The sequence below is a fragment of the Lemur catta genome, chromosome X (assembly GCF_020740605.2).
Source record: "Lemur catta isolate mLemCat1 chromosome X, mLemCat1.pri, whole genome shotgun sequence".
Lineage (NCBI taxonomy): Eukaryota > Metazoa > Chordata > Mammalia > Primates > Lemuridae > Lemur > Lemur catta.
This window is the reverse complement of record NC_059155.1, coordinates 43,620,901-43,647,487: the sequence shown is the minus strand read 5'-3', so window position 1 is coordinate 43,647,487 and position 26,587 is coordinate 43,620,901. Positions and strand designations below refer to the sequence as shown.

At 35.9% G+C, this 26,587-nt stretch overlaps 1 protein-coding gene across 4 annotated transcripts in view; it reads right to left on the bottom strand.

The window, feature by feature from the left end:
- ZDHHC15 (zinc finger DHHC-type palmitoyltransferase 15) overlaps positions 1 to 26,587 on the bottom strand; it is a 98,620-nt gene that overhangs the window by 49,760 nt on the left and 22,273 nt on the right. For all 4 annotated transcript variants that reach the window (XM_045538106.1, XM_045538104.1, XM_045538107.1 and 1 more), the window contains 2 exons: positions 16,214 to 16,308; positions 5,241 to 5,361 (listed from right to left, as the gene is read on the bottom strand). In XM_045538106.1, coding sequence (XP_045394062.1) covers positions 5,241 to 5,361; positions 16,214 to 16,308 — 216 coding nt within the window. The remainder of the gene's footprint in view (positions 1 to 5,240; positions 5,362 to 16,213; positions 16,309 to 26,587) is intronic.

Genomic DNA, 26,587 nt, shown 5'->3' with positions numbered 1-26,587 from the left:
TGGTTGTTCACTTTGCTTGGAAGGAGAAATGGACAGGCATGTGATCATATCCAATTCATGGGCTGTGGCTGCTGGTTTGGCTGGATGGTCAGGGACTTGGAAGGAAGCTGACTGGAAAATTGGAGATAAGGAAATTTGGAGAAGTATGTGAACAGACCTCTCTGGGCAAAAAGTGTGAAGATATTTTGTCTCATGTGAATGCTCACGTCTTAATCTGTTGCGGCTACTATAACAAAATGCCATCGACTGGGTAGCTTCTAAACAACAAATTTATTTCTTATAGTTATAGAGGCTCGGAGGTCCAAGATCAAGGTATTATCAGACTCAGTGTTGGCGAGGGCCTGTTTCATAGATGGTGCCTTCACTCTGTGTCCTCACATGGTGAAAGGGGCAAGGCAGCTCTCTGGGGCCTTTTTATAAGTGTACTAATCCCATTCATGAGGGCTCTACCCTCATGACCTAATCACCTCCCCAAAGGCTCTACCTCCTAATACCATCACCTTGGTGGTTAGGATCTCAACATATGAATTTTGAGGGCAAACAAACATTCATACCAAAGAACCACAGCACAGAATGAATGCTTTCAATAATCAAGTGTATAGAATAACCTGTTCTATTGACACCTGTCAGTCTCTCTTCCCAGCCATTCCTGTTACTGACCAATGAGCTCATGAACAAAGTGGCCATGGTGGCAGGGATAGAGGTTATATGGGCTCAAAAACATGGACTTCCACTGACCAAGACTGACCTGGCTATGGCCACTGCTGAGTGCCCAATCTGCCAGCAGCAAAGAACACTGAGCCCTCAATATGGCATCATTCCCTGGGGTGATCAGCCATCTACCTGATGTCAGGTTGATTACACCGGGCTACTTTTATCATAGAAGGAGCAGCATTTAGCCTTTACTGGAAAAGACATTCTGGATATACATTTGTCTTCCCTGCATGCAATGCTTCTGACAAAAGTACCATCCATGGACTTACAGAATGCTTTATCTACCATCATGATATTCCACACAGCATTGCTTCTGATTAAGAAACTCACTTCACAGCAAGAGAAGTGTGGTGGTGGGCCCATACTCATGGAATTTACTGGTCTTATCATGTTTCTCACCATCCTGAAGCAGTTGGCTTGATAGAATGGTGGAATTGTCTTTTGAAGGGTCAGTTATAGTGCCAGATAGGTGGCAATACCTTGCAGGGCTGAGGCAAGGTTCTTTAGAAAAATGTATATCCTCTGAACCAGCATCTAGTATGTTAGGTTATTAAGTATGAAATGTCTGATTTCCTCAAGTACTAAGTTTGACAGTTGATATCTCTGACATTTCACTTTGACACTTCTTGTTTTATTTTTATTGTGAAGGTACATCCTTAGTCTTTCAATCACACGTTTTGGCTTGTGATTATCTGTCAAATTTTTATTTAGAGCAATTTTTATGAAAACATAGATAAGTTAAAAATTTTGTTATTTTTGAATATGAGTTCTGTTGTGGAACTAATACAGTGCCGATAGCTTGAAATATCAACGAAATATTTGGGAAGGACATGGCTAATGAATGCATGGTACGTCAATGGTTTGAGAAGTTCCAACCTGAGACCAAGGTGGATGATGATGAGCTGAAAGCTTTAGTGGAAGTGAGTCCATCTCAACCTATGCATGAATTAGCAGCAAGGCTTGACGTTACTATTCCAACAATATTGGACCATTTGAAACAAATGGGCAAGGTAAAGAAGCTGGATAGATGGGTTCTACATGAATTAAATGAGCTTCAGAAGAGAAATTGTCTCAAGGCTTGCCTTTCTTTGCCATCACAACATGATATAAAGGCAAACCATTTCTACACTGCATTGTTATGTGTGATGAAAAATGGCTTCTTTTTGACAATCATAAGTGTTTGGCACAATGGCCTGATAAAGATGAAGTGCTGAAACACAGTCCAAAACTGCATATTTAACAAAAAAAGTTAATGGTGTCTGTTTGGTGGGCCAGTGCTGGTATTATCCACTACAGCTTCATGAAACTCAGTCAATCGATTACACTGCATGTCTACTGCAACCAATTGGATGCAATGATGAGGATGTTTGTGATTAAGCAGATGAGATTGGTCAATAGACACAGGCCAATCCTCTTGCAAGACAACACTTGACCACATGTCACACAAACAACACTGCTCAAACTACAGAAGCTGAACTTGGAAACTCTCTGTCATCCACTGTATTCACCAGACCTTGCACTAACTAACTACCACTTCTTACAGGCTTTGGACCACTTCTTGCAAGGAAAAATATTCCATTCTCAATAAGCTGTGGAAAACGCCTTTTGCAATTTCATCACCACTAGCTCTCCAGGCTTCTTCAGTGCTGGCATAAACAAGCTACCATTAAGATGTCAAAACTGTGTCGATAGTCTAGGCGCATACTTTGATTAACTGTACTGCTTCTTGTTTGAGATATAATAAACTATACTTTTGATTTGAAATCAGACATTTCATATTTAATGACCTAATATGATGCTGTTTCTCTGACAGCCAGGACTGACAGGTCCAGGAATCAAGATGGTGGAAATGGGAGTGGCATCACTTACCATTACCCTTAGTGACCCACTAACAAAATTTTTGCACCCTGTTCCTGTGACTTTCTGCTCTTCTGGCCTATAGGTCTTAGTCCCAGAGGGAGGAATGCTTCTGCCAGGAGACACACAACAATGATTCCACTGAACTGGAAGTTAAGACTGCCACCAGGCACTTTGGACTCCTCATTTCTCTGAATCAATAGGCCAAGAAGGCAGGTGCGATGTTGGCTGAGATAACTGATCCCTATTACTAAGGGTAAATTGGACCACTACCCCATAATGGAGATAAGGAAGAGTATATCTAGAATACAGGAGATGCCTTAGGACATCTCTTAGTATCACCATGCCTTGTGATTAGGTCAATGGAAAACTATTATACAACAATCCAATTCAGGCAGAACTGAAGGTTTGAGTCACTCCACCAGGTAAAAAACCACACCTGCTGAGGTGCTTGCTGAAGGTAAAGGTAATGTAGAATGGGTAGTGGAAGAAAGGAGTTATACCAGCTATGACCATGTGACCAGTGATAGGGACTTCTTAGCTTCCATAATCACATGAGCCAATTTCTCATAAAATCTCCCCCCCATATATATACATACACACATATGAATACATTTATTTATTTATACACATATAGATACATATTCTATTATTCTATTGGTTCTGCTTCTCTGGACTACTCTATTACACATGGCTAGTTCCTTAACTTTCAGGTCTCAGCTCAAATGGCATTTCCTCAGAGAAGCCTTTCCTATTACTCTCTATCATGGGCGCTGCAAACCAATGCATCAAGGGTCCAGAGGATAGTGAGTAGTGAATAAGGCAGCCGGTTGGGGATTGTGTGGAACCTGAGGATTCATGCTCTCCCTAAAGAGGGCTGCCACTACGTAGTTCCAGCTAATTTTTGCCATGTGGATATACAGATTGAATGTTGCCAGATTGTCTATCAAGAGAAGCCATAAAAATCTGGATTTGTATGTGGAAATATTCTAATTGTTAAAAACTAGTAACAAATGCAGTTTTAAAAGATACATTAGAAATCAAACAAAACATATCTGAGCCCAATTCATCCCATATACCCCTAGTTTGTAACCTCTGCTCTATTACATCATTCTGTTTACTACTACCTGAAATTATATAATTTCCTGTCTGTCTCCTTTTCATCAGTTTAAACTTCATAAGGGACTTTGCCTGTCTGTTCAATTCTGTATTCTCAATGTTTGGAACAGTGCCTCACTCATAGTAGTCACTTTAAAAATTAGTATTATGGAAGTTCTCAAACATACACTAAAAGCAGAGATAATAGTATAATGAACCCCATGTACCATTACCTAGTTTCAAAAATTATCAATACTGTGCCATTTTCCTCTACCTATTTCCTCCACTGGCTTTTTACTTGATCATTTTAAAGCAAATCCCAAACACTGTGTTATTTCAAACCATAAATATTTCAGTACATATGGATACTTAAAAAAAATCATAACCACTATGATATTACTGCTCTAACAAAATTAACAGTAAGTTCTGAATATCATGTAATACCAAGACCACATTAACATTTCCCCAATTGTCACATGGTATCTTAATAAATATTTGTTGAATAAATAAATGATGAATATATGAATATAAATATCTGACAGTGCACTTTACAAAGCTTTGAAACCTGATCTTCCTTATTATTATAGAAACATTAGGATGACTTGTCAGAAGAGTCTTTGTTTTCAAATTTTAAAAAGCGGAGAATTGGTTCAGCAAGTACTGTTCTAGTCATGCAGATGAAACCTAAGAGCAAAATTCCATAGTGGATATTTACCTAAGAAAAATGAAGATGTATCTTCATACAAATACTTGTACAAGAATGTTTATAGCAGATTGACTCATAATAGCTAAGCACTGGAAACAAGCCAAATGTGTATCAACCAATGTATGGATAAACAAACTGTGATATATTCATGTAATGTTACTTGGCAATAAAAAAAATGAAATACACAAGAATATGCATGAATCTCAAAAACGTTATGCTGAATAAAAGAAGCTGGACACAACAGTACGTACTGTATGATTCCCATTATGTAAAATTCTAGAGGATGAAAAACTAATTTGCAGTAGAAAACTATCAGAATAGTGGTTATCTGGGGGCGATGAGGTAGGGTGGGGTGGGATTGATTGGAAACGGGGCATAACAGAACTTTCTGGGGTGATGGTAATGTTTACAGGGGTTTTAATTACACAGATGTGTACATTTTTCAAAACACATCAAATTATATACCTAAGATTTGTACATGTTTTTGTATGTAAATTTTACCAAAAAAAGAATGATAAAATATTTAAGTGGATATTTACTGATATTAGCTATTTATTTGAAATGTATCAGAAAAATAAGATGACTTGATGGAAGATGAATACAGGGATAGACAGGTGGATAGATATGTGATAAAGCAATATAGTAAACTGGTAGAATCCAGTGTTGGGTGTACAGGTGTTTACTATATCATTCTTTCAACTTTGATATGTATCTGAAAATTTTTATAATAAAATATTGAGGAAAAAACTCAATAGTGGTTTTCAGAAGATGGGAGAAAAAAGGGCTAGTTTGAGAACATATATGACCTTAGCCTTTCTGAGATTTTTGGTGAGCTGCCTCTCTAGCTGACTTTGGATGAACTGACCTCCACTCCCGGTTCTTGTGTAAACTGGTAGCTTCTTGGCCATATCAACAAGCATCTGCTTCTGAACCTCAGGCCTCTCTTCATTTTCATAGCGCTCTTTGTCTGTATAGGACAAATGGAACTGGAAACAGAAGTGATAGGTAAGAGTTTATTATCCAAGGTTCACAGAAGAAATTAAAAACAACAACAAGTATTTGTTACCCACCCCTGAAGCCCAGGCACCAATTTGGCTTATAACTCTCTTAGCCTAATTATCTCAATGATCTTATCTGGCTTTTATCTCAATCAAGGTTACACTCACTCAACTAATAAGTTGCAACCCTGGGCCCCAAACCCAATTACTCTGACTTCAAGACTTGTGCCTTTCCCATTAAACCAAAATATGATGTTGCATACAGATACATGACACATTGCTGCCAGGACCCTGTTGATGATTTACCATGCATATTAAGTTGTGAGTGTTTTTCATAGATGACACTGATGAGAAGCTAGATGAGAGCCCTTGTGACATTGTGTGTATATTCTAATCTTGCAAATGAGTAGAAATTTGGATATTCTCACTATCTGAGAATTTTTTAGTCTGGTATGGACCTTGTCACCACATTAGTGCCACACTTTGCTAATCTTGCAAAAGATATGCCAACACTCTCAACCTAAATTTCTTCATTTGTAAAATAGAGGAAATAATACCTACTTCATAAGATTGGTACAGAAGTGCTGGATAATAAGTAATTAAAAGACTCCTTTAGAAGTCTCATTTTTTGGATCATTTAAAAATATTTGATATTGTGAATCTTTATAATTTTAACTCTTCTAGTTGGTGTGTAATGGTATCTCATTGTGATTTTATTCTGTACTCCTCTCATTACTAATGATATTGAGGACCTTTTCATGAGTTTATTGGCCATTTGGATAGCCTTTTGTGAAATGCCCATTCGAGTCTTTTGTCCATTAAAAAAAAAAACTGGGTGTCTTTTTTGTATTGATTTGTAGGAATTCTTTTTATAGTTTAGATACTAGTCCTTTGTTGAATATTTTCTACCAGTCTGTGGCTTTTCTTTTCACTTCCTTTATGGTGCATTTTGAGGGACAGAAGATCTTGGTGGGAATGTAGATTTATATGACCAGTTTGGAAAATTTTGGCATTATCTTTTTAAGCTAAATATATGCCTTCCCTATGACCTAGCAATTCCATTCCTAGTTATATGCCCAAGAGAAATGAGCATGTGTGCATATGTATGTGTGTGTTAGAGTTTTACATACACACACACACACACACACACACACACACACACACACACACAGTTGGCCCTCCCTATCCGAGGTTCTGCATTCGCAGATTCAACCTACTATGGATTACAAATATTTTTAAAAATACAACAATAAAAATAATACAAATAAAAACAATACAGTATAACAACTATTTACATAGCATTTACAGCGTGTTAGGTATTATAAGTAATCTGGAGATTATTTAAAGTATATTGGAAGATATGCATAGGTTGTATGCAGATACTATGCCATTTTACATAAGGGACTTGAGCATCTGCAGATTTTGGTAACTGTGGGGGTCCTGGAACCATTCCCCTGTGGATACTGAGGATACATACACACACCCAAAAGACATGTACAAGAATGTCCATAGTAGCTTTATTCATAATAAAAAATAATAACAACCCAAGTGTCCTTCACCAATGAGTGAATGGATAAACTAACTGTGATAAAAGGGAAGAACTAACAGCAATAAAAGGAAATGAACAACTGAAAAATGCATCAACATGGATGAATCTAAAAAACACTGTTGAGTGAAAGGCTTACACAGAAATAGTGCATACTATGATTCCTTTTTATGAGATTCAAAAACAAGCAAAAGTGATTTATGGTGATAGAAGTCAGATTAGTGGTTACCTCTCAGAGGAGGTTGATTGGAAAGGGGTATGAAATATGTTTTATGAAGCCAACATCATCCAGATACCAAAACCAGGAAAGGATGCAGCAAAAAAAGTAAACTACAGACCAATACCCCTTATGAATATAGATGTAAAAATTCTCAACAAAATTCTAGCAACCAAATTCAGGTGCTTATCAAAAAGATAATCTATCATGACCAAGTGGGCTTCATCCTAGAGATGCAGGGATGGTTCAACATATGCAAATCTATAAATGTAATTCAACACATAAATAGAAATAAAAATGAAGACCATATAATCCTCTCAATAGAGTCAGAAAAAGTATTTGACAAAATTCAGCACCCTTTTATAAGAATACGCAACAAAATAGGCATAGATGGGACTTACCTAAAAATGATAAAAGCCATATATGACAAATCCACAGCCAACATCATACTGAATGGGGAAAAATTGAAAGCATTCCTGCTTAGAACTGGAACCAGACAAGGTTGCCCTCTATCACCACTTCTATTCAACATAGTGCTGGAAGTCCTAGCCAGAGCAATCAGACAAGAGAAGGAAATCAAGGGTATCCACATGGGGGCAGAAGAGGTCAAACTATTGCTGCTTGTTGATGAGATAATTTAAATTAACTTTAAAAATTGGAAATATATAAATTCACTCTGCTTTATTTAATTTTTTTTTTTAGAGACAGATGGAGTCTTATTTTGTCACCAAGGCTGGAGTGCAGTGGTGTGATCATAGCTCACTCAAGACTTGAACTCCTGGGCACAAGCAATCCTCCTGTCTCAGCCTCCCAAGTAGCTAGGACTACAGGCATGTGCCACCACACTGCTGTGGCCAAACACTCTATTTTAAGAACCATTAACTAGTAAGGTATTTTTATGGTATTATGTCATTCTCAAGTAGAGTGAGAATTAAGTACCCCCCTGGGCGTATGTGGAAATATTCAGGGGCATTTGGGCTGTTACAATAAGTGTGGTATGCTATGGGCATTGAATCCTTAGCCCAGCGTGCTAAAGATTCTGCAATGAACTGAACAGATGCACATAACTAAGAATTTTCCCAATAAAAGGGCAATAAATCAATGTGATATAATAGTACCTAAATATTATAAATTAATAGAAAAAACAACTGGTTATTTTGTTTTCTTAGAAGAATAATTATACTGACTAACACAAAAGTATAAGGCTTTAAAAAATTCTTTTTAACTTTGATAATTAAAAGTAGTGCCTCAGAGCAGCACTTTAAGTTTTGGCAGCAGTACAATTCACAATTGCAAAGATGTGGAAACAACCCAAGTGCCCATCAATACATGAATGGATTAATAAAATGTGGCATATGTATACCATGCAGTTCTATTCAGCCACCCAAAACAATGGTGATATAGCACCTCTTTTATTAACCTGGATAGAGCTGGAACCCATTCTACTAAGTGACGTATCCCAAGAATGGAAAAATAAGCACCACATGTACTCACCATCAAATTGGTTTTAACTGATCGACACTTAAGTGCATATATAGCAATAACATTCATCGGGTGTTGGGCAGGTGGGAGGGAGGAGGAGGGGATGGGTATATACACATATAGTGAGTACAGTGTGCACCATCTGGGGGATGGACATACTTGAAGCTCTGACTCGGGTAGGGCAAGGCCAATATACATAACCTAAACATTTGTACCCCCATAATATGCTGAAATAAAAAAAAGAAAAAAATTTTGGTATATCCTTGGGAATATAACTTTCTTATGGTACACTGTACCTACTTGAAGGGCACAGGCAGAGTTGTTTATATTTGTATGTGATAAATACCTTGTGGTTATTGAACAGGTCAGCTTTGGTTTGGAATAAGATGCCAGGGTTGGATGCTCTATTTCTGGCACTAACCAAGCCTTATCAAAAATTAGAATGCAATGAGCCAGTAAATGCATTTTGGATGGGATGGCTGATGATATGTTGGGATGTATCTGGTATTAGAGAAATTAATTTTGTGGCTATTAAATAGGACCAAAGTACTCTCCTTTTCTTTTTACAAATTAAAAACGATGAAGATGTGGTCTTAAATGTTAGATATTTGCAGTGCTTGTCTAAATCCTATCATGTCACCTAGTTTAGGCCTATAAGATTTCCAATCAATTAGCATTTCTACTGGCCGACAAGCTTCATAAGTAATGTGAAGGGGACAATTGTTTTTTATTAAGACAAAATTCACATAACATAAAATTCCATTTTAAAGTATACATTTTGTAGTGTATAATTCAGTGGCATTTAGTACATTCACAGTGTTGTGCAGTTATCTAGTTCCAGAACATTTTCATCTCCCCAAAAGGAAACCCCATACCCATTATAGTGTCATTCCCCATCCCTCCCTATCCCCAGACCCTGGCAATCACTAATCTATTTTCTGTCTCTGTGGATTGGCCTTTCTAGATATTTCATATAAAAGTGATCAAAACTATGTGGTCTTTGGTGTCTGGTATCTTTCAACTAGCATAATGTTTTAAAGGTTCATCCATGTTGTAGTATACATTGGTACTACATTCCTTTTCATGGCTGAATAATATTCCACTGTGTGGACATACCACACTTTTTAAATCCATTTATCTGTTGATGGACATTTGGGTTGTTTCCACCTTTTGGCTATAGTAAATAGTGCTGATATAAACACTCAGGTATAAGCATTTGTTTTGATAACTGTTTTCAATTCTTTTGAGTATATGAGTGGAATTTCTGGGTCACATGGTAATTCCATATTTAATTTTACAAGGAACTGCACAGCTGTTTTCCATACTGGCTATACCATTTTACATTCCTAGTATCAATGTATGAGGATTCTGATTTCTTCACATCCTCACCAACACCTGTTATTTTTTATTCATTAAATTATTTAATTTTGACTATTCTAGTAGGTGCAAAGTGGTAATCTCATCATGGTCTTGATTTGTATCTCTCTAATGACTTATGATGTCAAGCATCTTTTCATGTGCTTTTCAGTCATTTCTGTATTATATTCTTTGGAGAAATGTCTACTTAAGTTCCTTCCCCATTTTAAATTGTTTGTCTTTTTGTTATTGAGTTGTATGAATTCTTTATATAATCTGAACACTTGACATGTCAGATATATGATTTGCAAATATTTTCTCCCATTACTTGGGTGGTTATCTCATTTTCCTGATAGTGTTGTTTGATGTACAAAAGTTTTTAATTTTGATAAAAGTCAAATTTATCCCCTTTTTTTGCTGCTTGTGTTTTTGGTGTCATATCTAACAATCCATTGCCAAATCCAAGGTCATGAAGATTTTCTCCCAAGTTTTGTAGGTTAGGTCTTACATTTATTTGTCAATTTTTTTTTTATTTTTGGAGACAGGGTCTTGTTCTGTCTCCCAGGCTAGAGTGCAGTGACATCAATATAGCTCACTGCAACCTCAAACTCCTGGGCTCAAATGATTCTTCTGCCTCAGCCTCCCAAGTAGCTAGGACTACAGGCATGCACCACCATGCCCAGGTAATTTTTCTATTTTTTTGTAGAAATAGGGTCAGGCTGGTCTCAAACTCCTGGCCTCAAGCAATCCTCCCACCTGGGCCTCCCAAAGTGCTAGGATTACAGGTGTGAGGCACTGTACCCGGCCCTATCCTTCTTTTAATTGTTATAAAATATACATAACATAAAATTTAACCATTGTAACCATTTTAAAACAAGCTCAGTGGCACTAAGTACCTTCACATTGTTGTATAGCCATCACTATCATCTATCTCCAGAATTTTTTCCATCTTCTCAAATTGAAATTTTATTCTCATTAAACAATAACTCCCCATTTCCTCTTCCTCCCAGTTCCCAGAAAAGACTATTCTACTTTTTATTTCTGTGAATTTGACTACTCTAGGTACCTCATACAAGCAGAATCATACAGTATTTGCCTTTTTTTTTTTTAAGAGATAAGGTTTCACTCTGTTGCTCAGGCTGGAGTGCAGTGGCGTGATCATAGCTCACTGCAACCTTAAACTCCTGGGCTCAAGTGATTCTCCCACCTCAGCCTCCTGAGTAGCTAGAACCACAGGCACGTGCCACCACACCTGGATAATTTTGAAATTTTTTGTAGAGATGATGTCTTTCTATGTTGCCCAACCTGGTGTCAAACTCCTGGCCTCAAGCAATCCTGCTGCCTTGGCCTCCCAAAATGCTGGGATTACAGGTGTAAGTCACTATGCCCAGTACAGTATTCACCTTTTTGTGATTGGTTTATTTCATTTAGCATAACATCCTTGAGTTTCATCTATGTTGTAGCACGTGTCAGAATTTCTTTCCTTTTCAAAAGCTGAATAATATTCCATTGTATGTACATACAAAATTTTATTTATCCATTCATTTGGGTTACTTCCACCTTTTGGCTATTGTGAATAATGTTGCTATAAACATGGGCATACAAATATTTCTTCGAAACCTTCCTTTCCATTCTTTTGGGTATACACTCAGAAGTGGAATTGCTAGATCATATGGTGTTCTATTTTTAATTCTTTGAAGAACCAGTATACAGTTTTCCATAGTGGCTGCATCATATCCACCAACAGCTCACGAGTGTTCCAAGTTCTCTACATTCTCACCAACACTTGCTGTTTTCCATTTTTTTCTTGATAGTAGGCATCCTAATAGGTGTGAGGTGGTATCTCCTTGTGGTTTTGACTTACGTTTACCTAATGATTAGTGATGTTCAGCATCTTTTCATGTGCTTCTTGGTAATTTGTACTTCTTCTCTGGAGAACTGTCTAGTCGAGTCCTTTGACCATTTTTAATGAGTTGTTTGTATTTTTGTTGCTGAATTGTAGAAGTTCTTTTATATTCTAGATACTAGCTCCTTGTCAGATATATGATTTGCAAATATTTTCTCCCATTTTGTAGACTGCCTTTTCACTCTGTTGATTGTGTCTTTTGATGCATGAAAGTTTTTAATTTTGATGTCCAATTTATGTATTTTTACTTTTGTTTCCTGTACTTGTGGTGTCATATCCAAGAAATCATTGACAAATCCAATGTCATAAAATTTTTCCCTGTGTTTTTTCCTAAGAGTTTTATAGTTCTAGCTCTTATGTTTAGGTCTTTGATCTATTTTGAGTTAATTTTTGTATATCGTGTAAGGTAAGGGTCCTACTTCATTCTTTTGCATGTGGCTATTCAGGTTTTCCAGCAGCCCTTGCTGAAAAGACTATCTTTTCTCCAATGAATGGTCTTAGCATCCTTGTTGAAAATTTCTGACTAAATATATGAGTGTTCTTATTTCTAGCCTCTCTATTGTATTCCGTGGGTGTATATGTCTGTCTTTATGCCAGTATCACATCGTTTTTATTACTGTAGCTTTGTAGTAAGTTTTGAAATCAGGAAGTGTGAAATGCCAACTTCGTTCTTTTTCAAGATTGTTTTGGGTATTTGCAATCCCTTTGAAAGTCCACATAAATTTTACAATGGAACTTTCTATTTCTGCAAAAAAAATCATTGGGATTTTGATAGAGATGGCATTGAATCTGTAGATTAATTTGGGTAGTATTGATATCTTAATAATATTAACTCTTGCAATCCATGAACACAGAATGTCTTTCCATTTAATTTTGTCTAATTTCTTTCAGTAATAGTTTTTAGTTTTTATTGTACAAGTCTTTCACCTCTTTGGTTAAATTTATTCCTAAGTATTTTATTCTTTTTGATGCTGTTATAAATGGAATTTTTAAAAAATTTCCTTTCAGATTATTCATTGTTAGTATATCAATACAACTGATTTTTGTGTGTTGATATGTTGATTTTATATACTACAACTTTGATGAATTCATTTATTAGTTATAATAGGTTTTTTTGTGTGGAATCCTTATGGCTTTCTATAAATAAGATCATGTCATCTGCAGACAGAGATAATTTTACTTCTTTCTGTACAGTTCAGATGCCTTTTATTTCTTTTTCTTGCTTAGTTACACTGGCCAGAGGAAGTGTTCCTTCCTTCATTCTTTTTGGAAGAATTTGAGAAGGATAGATGTTATTCTTTCTTAAATATGTGATAGAATTCATCTGTGAAGCCATCTGGTCCTCAGATCTCCTTTGTTGGTAGGTTTTGGATTATAATTTAATTTTTTTACATGTTGTAGGTCTATTCAGATTTTTTATCTCTTCTTGAGTCAGTTTAGGCAATTTGTGTGTTTCCAGGAATTTGTCCATTTCATTTACGTTATCTAATTTTTTGGCACACAATTGTTTTTTTTTTTTTTTGAGACAGAGTCTCACTCTGTTGCCCAGGCTAGAGTGCTGTGGCATCAGCCTAGCCCACAGCAACCTCAAACTCCTGGGCTCAAGCAATCCTCCTTCCTCAGCCTCCTGAGTAGCTGGGATTACAGGCATGTGCACTATGCCCAACTAATTTTTCTAGATATATTTTTAGTTGTCCATATAATTTCTTTCTATTTTTAGTAGAGACAGGGGTCTCATTCTTGCTCAGACTGGTCTCAAACTCCTGAGCTCAAACGATCCACCCGCCTCGGCCTCCCAGAGTGCTAGGATTACAGGCATGAGCCACCGCGCCCAGCTGGCAAACAATTCTTCATATTATTTTCTTACAATTCTTCTATTTCTGTAAGGTTGGCAGTAATAGCCTCATTTTCATTTCGGATACTAGTTATTTGTGTCTGCTTTCCTTTCTCCTTCCCCTCCCTTTCCTTCTCTTCCCTATGTCTTTCTCAGTCTACTAAATGTTTGTCAATTTTATTAAGCTTTTCAAAGTCTCACTTTTGGTTTTGTTATTCCATTGTTTATTATTCTCTATTCTGTTTATTTCTGTTTTAATCCTTATTATTTCATTCTGTTGACTTTGGCTTCAGATTGCTATTTATTTTCCGGTTCTTTAAGATGTATAGTTAGATAATTTATATTGAGATATTTATCCTTTTTAAATATAGGTGTTTATAGCTATAAACTTTCCTCTGAGCACTGCTTTATTGCATCCCATATTTTTGGCATTTTTTTTCATTCATCTCATAATTTCCTTTGTGATTTCTTATTTGATTAATTGGCTCAAAGTACGTTTAATTCCACATATTTGTAAATTCGTAGTTTTCCTTATGTTGTTGATTTCAGTTTCATCCCACTGCAGTCAGAGAAGATACTTTACATGATTTCAACCATTTAAAGTTATTGAGATTTGTTTTATGGCTCAATACATGGTCTATCCTAGAGAATATGCCATGTACACTTGGGAAGAAGCTGTATTCTGCTGTTTTGGAGTGGAGCATTCTATACATGTATGTTACATGTAGCTGGTTTATAGTGTTGTTCAAATTCTCCATTTCCTTATTGATCTTCTGTTTAGTTGTTCTATCCATTATTGAAAAATGGAGTACTGAAGTATCCAACTACTATTGTAGAACTGTGTGTATTTTTTCCTTTAATTTTGTCATAAGTTTTTGCTTCTTATATTTTGTGGCTCTCTTGTTAGGTGCATATGTATATAACTGTCATATAGTCTTGATAAATTGACCCTTTTATCAATATATAATGTCCTTCTTTTGTCTCTTGTAACAGTTTTTGATGTAAAGTCTCTTTTATGTGATATTATTGTGGCCACCCTTGCTCTGTTTTGATTATTATTTGCATGGAATATCTTTTTAGAATCTTTCACTTTCAACTTATTCCTGTCTTTGGTTCTAAACTTAGTCTTTTGCAGACAGCATAAAGACATAACTAGTACAAACTCTATGGAAAGCAATATGGAGATACCTCAAAGAACTAAGAGTAGAACTACCAATTTGATCCAGCAATGCCACTACTGGGCATCTACCCAGAGGAAAAAAAGACATTCTCTAATAAAGACATCTGCACTCGGATGTTTATAGCAGCACAATTCACAACTGCAAAGATGTGGAAACAACCCAAGGGCCTATAAGTACATGAGTGGATTAATAAAATGTGGTATTATGTATACCATGGGTATTACTCAGTCACAAAAAAACAATGGTGAACCTCTTGTATTATCCTGGATGGAGCTAGAGCCCATTCTTCTAAGTGAAGTATCACAAGAATGGAAAAACAAGCACCATATATACTAGCCATCAAATTGGTACTAATTGATCAACACTTATGTGCACATATGGAAGTAACATTCATCAAGTGTCAGACAGGTGAGAAGGGGGAAGAGAGGATGGGTATATTCACACCAGTCGGTGAGGTGCGCACTGTCTGGGGGATAGGCATGCTTATAGCTCTGACTCGTGTGGTTCAAAGGCCATATATGTAACCTAAACATTCGTACCCCTGTAATATTCTGAAATTTAAAAAATTTTAAAAAAGATATGATAGATCATGAGGTTTTTAACCACTCTGCCAATCTCAGCCTTTTAATTGGATAGTTTAATCCATTTACATTTCAAGTGATTATTCGTTAGGAAGGACTTCTACCATTTTGTTCTTTATTTTCTATATATCTTATATCTCTTATGTTCTTCAATTCTTGTCCTTCTCTGTGGTTAATTTTATTTTTCTTGTGTACCATTTCAATTCCAGGAAGGCAAAAATTTAAACCAGTATTTTTTCCTAATGTTTAGAGGTAGTTAAATTCTCTGTTATTGTTTTTTTCCTACTTTAGAACCTAACCTGTTTTAGAGTAGTTACACATTATAAATGCCTGATATGAACACAAATTCTTTCACAAACCCTTCCAAATATTGCATGAAACATTTGGATTCAGCAGAATACAGTTTGAAAATGCTTGATTTAACTGTTGTATTTTTTTTCAGAGTCTTGCTGGGTACTAAAATAATAGTTTTACAGAATTGAACTTGATGAGGCCCCAGAATCCAAGTGGGTTCTTGTTTTCTAATTATATTACCAATGCAGGTAGTGGTTTTCTAGTCTACAAACTCCTTCAATAGCCTATCCTATCCTTAATTCACCTATAAGAGTCCTTCTTTAAGATTACCATGACTCTTTTGTAATAGAAGTTATTTGCTCCTTTTATTGTCCTCTTCATGCTTTATTGGTATTTCTACTTTCCTCTGTTCTTAGCCTTTAAGAAGTAACCAATATTCTTACCTTCTGGTTTGGCTGCTGTGGAAGTGTAAAGATAGACTTCCAGTAGGTCCAGGCAAAGAACACAAAGATGGCATGGTAGAGTATGAGGTAGATAACTGAAATTAAAAAAAATACAGTGTTTACATTATCTTTTTATCTATTTCTAAGACAAAGCTCAATGACAAATTTCTATTTCTTTTCCTATTATCACATATTCTCTAATATTATCATGAAATGTTAATTCTTAGCATTTTCCCATGCAGTGACATCATGCCAGATTTTGAACCAAAGACATTCTGGAAGTTGCATGCCTTTAAAGTTGCCATGTGATTCTGGAAGCAAAGGGGATAATGTCCTTTATATGACAATGGAGGGGAAGCTATTTAATACTTTAGCTAATTGTCATTATCTCTGCTACTGTGGGTACTCAAAGGTGATGATGATATAATTTACACAGCATTTTAGAGTTTACAATAAGCTTTCACATATATTATCTCATTTAATTTTCTCAATAACTTTATGAGATAGGTAATAGTATAAGGATAGCTGATAAACTATCAGGGGTAGTTGATTAACCAAAGTCACACACTTACTCTATAATGTAGCCAGGTATTAAACACAGGACTTCAGACTCTAAATCCTAAGTTCTTTTCAGTAGCTCCAAAGACTACACACTTTTTAAGTGTGAGCTATACTTTTGAGACAGTTGTACATGTGGCTCTCCACTGCCTTTCTTTTCATATTCTTTGCCTCTTAGATAGCTCTTCTGATATGGGGAATTTTGGTATTCTGCACAGAGGTGGTTATAAAACTGAAAATCAGTTTACTGTTTCACTGCAAGTCCTTGAATGGCATGGTCTTATTATTTCAATCCATCAGAAAGACTCAAGGGAATGATGTGACAAGACCAAAGTTAATAGGACTGAGCCATTCATACATTTATGGCTGAATTGGAAAAAGCCTTACTCTCTTGGTCCAGTGCTCAAAGACCAATACTTTAAGACCTTTTACATATGCTTTATTTTTGTAATTATAAAATCTCATCTTAAAATTCAAGCAATATAAGGTAAAAAATAATGTCCACTACATGCATACATCTTACTTCTCACTTCCCCATCCTAAAGCATAACACTTCCTTGGTGTTTGGTATGTATCATTCCAGATCTTATTTTTATATGTTTATATAAATATATGCACACAATAAACATGACATGTTTGTAATATTTTAATTTTTTCATTGTATTTTTTGAAAGGTAATACATTCATAAAGTTCAAACTTTAAAGGTATAGACTAGTATACAGTGAAAACTCTCCCTCCTATCCCTGTCCTTCAGCCACCCAGTTACCCTATGGAAGGAACCAATGTCACAAGGCAATGACTTTATTATGTATTCTTTCAGATTTTATACATATAAAATCACTCAAATATTGTGTTTTCTCACACAAATAGCAGTATTCAATACACACCTTTTTTTGCATCTTACTTCTTTTTCATTTACTGTAAGTTGGAGATCATTACACTTAATATAAATTAGAGAGAGTGAGCTTCCTCACTCTCCTCTTAAAAGGTTACATGGGATTCCATTGCATGAAGGTATCATAATTTATTTAACCAGAATGTCTATGGTGGAAATTTAGTTTTCCCTCCCTTCTCTTGGTACTACAAATAATGCTTCAATGAATAATTTGTATATATGTCATCAGCACATGTACAAAAAATATCTGTAGGATCAATTCCCTGAAGTGGAACTGTGAAGCCAAATGGTATGCCTTTTGGTAGATATTGCCAAATTGCCATTAAGAAAAGTTATATTTAATTTATATTCTCATCATCAATGAATTAGAGTGCCTCTTCCTCCATAGTTTAGCCTTTGTGAAGTGTTATTAGAATTTTTGATCTTAGGTAAGGCCTTTAAATTGTTTTTTATTTTTGTTTCCATTTTTCTTTTTTTATTTCAAAATATTATGGAGGTACAAACACTTGGTCACATAAATTGCCTTTGCACTGCCCGAGTCAAAGCTACAAGCATGTCTGTCCCCTAGCAACAAGCACCACACCCATTAGGTGTGAATTTACCCATCCCCTCCTGCCCCCTCCCATCTGCCTGATCCCCGATGAATGTTACTTCCATATGTGCCCATAAGCATTTATCAATTAGTACCAATTTAATGGTGAGCACATGTGGTATTTGTTTTTCCATTCTTGTGATACTTCACTTAGAAGAATGGGCTCCAGCTCCATCCAGGATAATACAAGAGGTGTTAGTTCACCATTTTTTATGGCTTAGTAATACTCCATGGTATACATATACCACATTTTATTAATCCACTCAAGTATTGATGGGCACTTGGGTTGTTTCCACATCTTTGCAATTGTAAGTTGTGCTGCTAGAAACATTCGAGTGCAGATGTCTTTTTTATAGAATGTCTTTTTTTTTTTTCCCCCTTTGGGTAAATACCCAGTAGTGGGATTGGTGGACCAAATGTTTCTTTATGTTTTATCTTTTGCTGTGGTTTTGTTTCTTTGATTTTATGAGGTTTATTCAGGGAAAATCCAATGCCAAAGTTAGAAGGAATATACGGTAACCCACGTTCCTTCAGTATGGAATCTTTGATTTTAAAGAGATCAGGAGAAAACAATTTTATGTTTACCCTCTCACTGTGCTCTTTGAGAGTAATGAGGTTAACCAATTTGGGTCACCTAAATGGTTGAGAACTAAACTCTTACTCTTGGAAGTATTTTAAGGGCATTAAACTATAGTTTTTATTCCAAAGACTAAGATGGGAAGTGTGGGATTTTAACTTGTTCCAGCTGTTACTACTTACCAATAACTGGTTTAATCATGGAACTGGAAATAGCTGGCTCCCATTCCTGTATTCTAGGGTTTCATAGAATTATGGGTACTTTTTTGTAGATGGGTAGAAAATGAAGGATGTTGAGGTTAAATGCCTAAGTCAAGGTCATTCAATAGATTGCTAGAATAGGGACTATACTACAGATTTCATAAAAATCTCAGAGTTGGGTGAGAGCATAGAGATCACCTAGTTCAACCCTCTTATTTTATAGAGAGGTAAGTGAGGCCCAGGGAGGGCAAGTGATTTGATCAGGATTACCCAGCAAAGGTATGGAAGCAATGGAACCAAGAGTCCAAGTTTCTTCACTTCCAGTCCAGAATGATTTTCCTTAGAGCAGTGATTCTCAAAATTCAGTTTGCATCAAAATCACCCAGAAAGGTTATTAAAATGCAGATTGCCAACCCCTATACCAAAGATTCTAAATCAGTAGTTTGAGATGGATTCCAGGAAGCCAACAACTCCCCCATGTGATTATGAGGTAGATGACCCACGAAAAACAGGGTCTTAGAGGACATTTGGTTGTCCAGCCTACCATCTCAAGAAGGAAGCTCCTCTCCAACATCCCTGGAAGGCAATTACGTCATCTCTACCAATACACTAAAGTGAGTATTCTTGAACTCCAGGCAGGCTTCATGATTCCCAATTTGTTTCTCCCCATATACATATACATATATATATGATGTTCCTAAGCTGTGGTCCCAAATGTATGCATGTCTATTCTTTTTTGCCTTAAAAATGTGCAACACATTTCTTTATAATTAATTCTTTTGTACTTAGAACAGTCATCCTTACAAACTGCAGGGACACTGAGTCTTTCCTTTCAAGTGTGATGTTGCAGTAGGGTTTCAGATCATTAGAGAAATCAAACAGCTATGAACTATATCCCTGAACTGTTGCTACTCATTGACATTGGAATGGAAATGGGAAAACATTTTTTAAGCAAATAGGCACAGTAGAGCCTTTCACTTATCTGGCAGTGATTACAGTCATGGAACATCAGAAGCTGCTAGAGCTATGATTATTGCATGAAAGCCAAAAGCCTTTCAAGTGCTTTTTTTTCTTTCCTTCCACAAGGTGTAAAGGTTTTCAGGGGGAACAGAAATCAACCATAAGGAACATGACCAACTGCCAAGGAAAAATCTACCCAAGCATGAAGTTGTTCTGAATTTAATCACTGTGTTGTGATGTGAATATCCCATTATGGAAATAGCTTCTGAAATGAGAAAGACTACTTGAGCTTTTTTTCTGAAATAATGATTTATAAACACTTTGATAAAAATTATGGAATCTGAAATTACATGGTGGAAATAGCATAAAGTTGTTAGCAACATCTTTCGCCAGCAGGATGCCCTTTCTAAGTGTTGCTTCCAGAGACTAGTAGAAAATGGGTGATTTTGTATGTGTGTGTGTGTGTGTGTGTGTGTGCGCGCGCAGGCACGCACGTATGTGATGCCTGTATGTACTTTCTTAAGAGAATAAGAATGAATGCAGCAAGATGAGCACCAAAGTGGAGAAAAGAGGAAAGTAATGCAGCTTTACTATACATATTCAGCCACATAAATGCTAAGGCTGTTACTGTGGCAATTATATAACACACCTCTTTCCTTTAAAAGCTATTGTTGGAAACTAGTTTAAAAAGACACTATTTTCTGTAACATCTTTCATATCAACTGATTACTAAAAGCATTTGGGTTGGTTGAGGGGACTAATGGGGGAGAGGGGAGTACCTTGCAACTACACAGTATAATTCAAATAGGAACAGTAGCTGTTGCCTTAGCAATTGAAAAAGTCTTCATTAAAATCCCCATTTTGGCTCGGGATGGAAACCCCCAAATTATGATCAGGGGAAAATTTGTCAGCCAGACAGTCACATCTCCCTTTGTGCAGAACACTTAGCAATGAGGTATTGATTCTAATATTTGGGTTCACTGGCTTACTTTACTTTCACTGCTTTACAAGCTCTAACAAAGAGCTACACCTTTTTTTCTCATTAAATTTTATTTATTTTAAAATAATATTAGACCATCATTGCCAGAAATTTAAGGACAATTTCCTCATTACCCCTGCATTCTAAACATAACCACGATTTCCATTTTTAGGTGTTCCTTTCTAGACTATCTATATGCTTACATATTTCTTGTTATCATCAAAGGGTTTGTATAATTTTGTGCATACCTTTTTTCATTTATTATGCTTCTTTTATTAATTCAACTTTTTTTATTTCAGCATATTATGGGGGTACAAAAGTTTAAGTTACATATATTGCCCTTACCCCCACTCCCCCCCGAATCAGAGCTTCAAGCCTGTCCATCCCCTAGGCGGTGTGCATGGCACTCATTATGTATGTATACACCCATCCCCCCCCACATCTGCCCGACACCTGATTAATGTTATTCCTAAATGTAAGAGCTACACCTTGTCTCTCAGCTATCTGAAGGAAAAGAGAGAATGGGGTAAGAGGGCTATGTGTTGTGCTCAAGGACCTAAGGATACTTCATGAAAATACAAGAATTGCCCAAGAGCTGTTTCCATGATTTAGCTACCCCTTAAAATTCAAGATTTTCTCAAAAGTTGTTTCCGAGGTTTAGCCACCTACTCCCTAGAAGTATCCCTAAGGTGGGATCAAATTCTGATGCCAATAAGTGGCATTATGTTTTTAAAGGGCATGGTTTTCCTCATTGATACTCACTTCAAAAGTTAGGGTTATCTCAAGCATACAAATTTCTCCTAATTATCCATTAGGCATCTACCACTTATCAATTTATATAAAACTTTTATAAAGCTGATTATGTTTTCAGTCTATATCAATTCTTGGGGGTAATGAGTCTTGTAAGTTTGCCAACCACTATGCAAAAAGCAGGGATTCATTTTAGTTGTCTTAAACTTAGTATTTTTAAGTTTCAAAGAGCTTTCTAATCCGTGTGAATTGGGATTTGGAGAATGACACCAAGCTAACAAAATACATAAACTTCATATGTTTGTGAACTTGGATTATAGTCCCTTTCGGTTTTTGTTTTTTCCATGCTGAAAAGGCCTTTACTTTTTGGTCTATTTTGAGCATTGAGGTGTTGTGTAAAATACAATAGATTTGGAATTAGATGACTAGGGTTTGAAGTCTGGATCTGCCACTTAATAACTATGTGTTCTTGAGAAGCTGGTTAACCTTTCCAATAATCATATGTGTATATATATGATCATATATATTTATATGTATGTGTGTTCATATATATCATATAGATGTAGTATTATATATAATTAAAATACCTGCCTAACAAGGTTGTTGTGAGAGCTAATTGACTTAATTGTGTGAAAGTAACTGACATACTCTATGGACTGAATAAACATCGGTTTTCTTCCTATCCCTTCTTTCTTCTTAAATCTTAGTGATTTATTTTCTGAGACATGGTGATGAAAATTAAACAGACTTCAGGGGCAGACACACCACTGCTTTGTTTAAAAAGAGGAGAATGCTGGGCACAGTGGCTTACTCCTCTAATCCATCCTGGCACTTTGGGAGGTCTGGGCAGGAGTATCGCTTGAGGCCAACAGTTTGAGACCAGGCAATACAGAAAGACCTTGTCTCTACAAAAAAATTCTAAAAAATAAAAAGAGGAAAATGGTTTGTTTCTAGTCCTCTTATTAATAATGTCTACCCCAAATTTCATTGATTCTTTAATCTTGGGGATAAAGAAGTACACAGGACAATATCCCTTGGGGTATAATCTTTGGCTCCTTTCTTGGTTTAAAATGAATAGTTGGGATACCATCATTCTATAGGTATAATTTGGATTAAGTCCAGCCCAATGCCTCCATGTTGTCAGGGATATTTACAGCAGACTCTGAAGGGGAACAGAAAATCTCTGTTGTCTACATGGTGGCTAGGGATTTGTAAGCTAGTTCACTGGCTGGGGAAGTGGCAGAGGTTCTACCAATCACAGCTTGGTTCCCTCAGAATGTATTACCCTTTGTTGATACAACCAGTAATTCCTCTTCCTCATTAACATGAGGTTGACTTAATTTATTTTAATATCATAAATTTTCAGAGTTGGAAGGGATCTTAGATACTATTTAGTCCAATGGTCTAGAATATACATTGATCTGTTTTACATTATCCCTAATAATTGGTTACCCAGTTTTTGTTTGAACATCTTAAGTAATGGGGAACTTATCAACTACTGGGGTAGCCATTCTATTGTTGGAACACTCTAATTGTTAGATGCATATTTCTCATATTAAGCAGAAATATGCCTCCTGGCAAGGACCTCTCATTGATACTAATTTTCCTCCATGGAGGGAAATCAAATTTGCTTAAAAACAAAGAGATGTATATTCAGACATTTAAAGATCTCTTACAATTCAATAAGACAAACAACTCAATAAAAAATGGGCAAAAGACTTAGACACTTCACAAAAGGAGACACACAGATGGCAAACAAACACATTAAAAGATGCTTAATAACACTAGTCATTACAGAAGTGCAAATTAAAAACCATAAGGAGATACCACCACTTCCTACCAAATACAATGGTAAAACAAGAGAAACAAAAACAAAGTGACAACATCAAGTGATAGTGAAGATGTAGAGCAACTCTCATATATCACTGGTAAGAAAGCAAAATAGTAGAACCTTTTTGGAAAACACTTTGGCAGTTCCCTATAAAGTTAAACATACACCTACCATATGACCCAGAAATCCCACTCCTAGGTATTTACCCAAGAGAAATAAAAACATACGTCCTCACAAAGGCCTGTACATGTATATTCTTATCAGCTTTAGTCAAAATAGCCCAAAACTGAACCAGGAAGCAATCCAAAACCTGAATAAACCAATAACAAGTAATGAGATAGAAGCAGTAATACAAAGTCTTCCATCACAAAGCCCAGGACCTGATGGCTTCACTGCTGAATTCTACCACGTATTTAAAGAAGAACTAATACCAATCCTACTTAAACTATTCAAAAAATTGAGGAGGAGGAAATACTCCCAAACTCAATCTATGAGGCCTGTATCACCCTGACACCAAAACCAGACAAAGACACAACAAAAAAAGAAAACTATATGCCAACATCTCTGATGAGCATAGATGCAAAAATCCTCAACAAAACACTAGCAAACAGAATTCAACAACACGGTAAAAAGATTATTCATCATGATCAACTGGGATTCATCCCAGGGATGTAAGGACAGTTCAACAACATATGCCAATCTGTCAATGTGATACATCATAGATCATTTCAATTGATGCTGAAAAGCATTTGATAAAATTCAACATCCCTTCATGGTAAAAATGCCAAAAAAACTGGGTATAGAAGGAACATATCTCAACACAATAAAAGCTGTATATAATAGACCCATAGCTGGTACCATATTGAATGGGCAAAAACTCAAAGCCTTTCCTCCGAGATCTGGAACAAGACAAGTATGTCCACTCTCAACACTGTTATTCAACATAGTACTGGAGGTTCCAGCTAGAGAAATCAGATAAGAGAAAGAAATAAAAGGGCATCCAAATCGGAAAGGAAGAAGTCAAATTATCCTTGTTTGCAGATGATATGATCTTATATCTAGAGAAAACTTAGAACCTTCACAAAAAAACTATTAGAACTGATAAACAAATTCAGTAAAATTGCAGGATACAAAATCAACATAAAGAAATCAATAGCGTTTCTATATGCCAACAGCAAACAATCTGAAAAAGAAACCAAGAAAGTAATTCCATTTACAATAGCTACAAATAAAATAAAATACCTAGGAATAAATTTAACCAAAGAAGTGAAAGATCTCTACAATTGAAACTATAAAACATTGATGAAAGAAATTGAAGAGGACACAAAAAAATGGAAAGATATTCCATGCTCATGGATTGGAAGAATCAATATTGTTAAAATGTCCATACTACCCAAAAGAATCTATAGATTCAATGGTATCTCCATCAAAATACCAGTGATATTCTTCACAGAAATAGAAACAATAATCCTAAAATTTGTGTGGGACTGCAAAAGACCCAGAATGGCCAAAGCCATCCTGAGCACAAAGAACAAAACTGGAGGACTCATACTACCTGACTTCAAATTATACTCCAGAGCTGTAATAACCAAAACAGCATGGTACCGTCATAAACACAGACATATAGAACAATGGAGCCAAATACAAGACCTAGAAATAAACCCACACACCTGTAGTGAACTTATCTTCAACAAAGGTGCCAAGAACATGAATTGAGAAAAGGACAGTCTCTTCAACAAATGGTGCTGGGAAAGCTTGATATCCATATACAGAAGAATGAAAACAGACCCTCATCTCTCACCATATAAAAAAATCAAATCACATGGATTAAAGACTTAAGTCTAAAGATATGAAACTATGAAACCACTAAAGGAAAACATTGGGGAAATACTTCAAGATATGGGTCTGGGCAAGGACTTCTTGAGTAATACACTCAAAGCACGGGCAACCAAATCAAAATTGGACAAATGGGATCACATCAAACTAAAAAGCTTCTGCACAGCAAAGTAATCGACAAAAGGAAGAGACAACGCACAGAATGGGAGACAATATTTTCAAACTACCCAACTGACAAGGCATTAATGACTAAAATATATGAGGAACTCCAACAGCTCAATAAGAAAATAATCAGATTTTAAAATGGGTAAAGATCTGAATAGACATTTCTCAAAAGAAGATATACAAATGGCCAAAAAGCATATGAAAAAATACTCAACATCATTAGTTATCAGAGAAATGCAAATCGAAACTATAATGAGATATCATCTCACCCCAGTAAAAATGGCTTTTATCAAAAAGGCAATAAGAATGCTGGCAAGGATGCAGAGAAAGGGGAAACTTGTACACTGTTGGTGGTAATGAAAATCAGGGCAACCACTATGGAGAACAGTATGAAGGTTCCATACAAAACTAAAAATATAACTATTAATACCATATGACCCAGCAATCCCACTGCTAGGTATTTATCCAAAAGAAGGGAAATCAGTATATCAAAAAGATATCTGCACTTTCATGTTAATTGCAACACTATTTACAATAGCCAAGATTTGAAATCAAACTAGGTGTCCATCAGTGGATGAATGGATAAAGAAATTGTAGTATATATACACAATGGAGTATCATATAGCCATAAAAAAGAACTCTGCCATTTGTAACAAAATGGATGGAACTGGAGAATGTTATGTTAAGTGAAATGGGCACAAAAGATAAATCTTGCATGTTCTCACTCATATGTGGGAGCTAAATATTTAAACAATTGATCTTATAGAGACAGAGAGTAGAATGATGGTTACCAGAGGCTGGGAAGGGCAGCAGGGAGGGGGGAATAAAGTGGGTATGATTAGTGGGTACAAAAATATGGTTTGATAGATACAATGAATCATATTTCATAGCACAACAAAGTGAGTATAATCAACAATAATTTAGGTTATACTTTAAAAAAACTAAAAGAGTGAAATTGGAATGTTCCCAACACAAAGAAATGATAAATGTTTGAGGTGATAAATACCCCAATTACCCTGATTTGATTAAT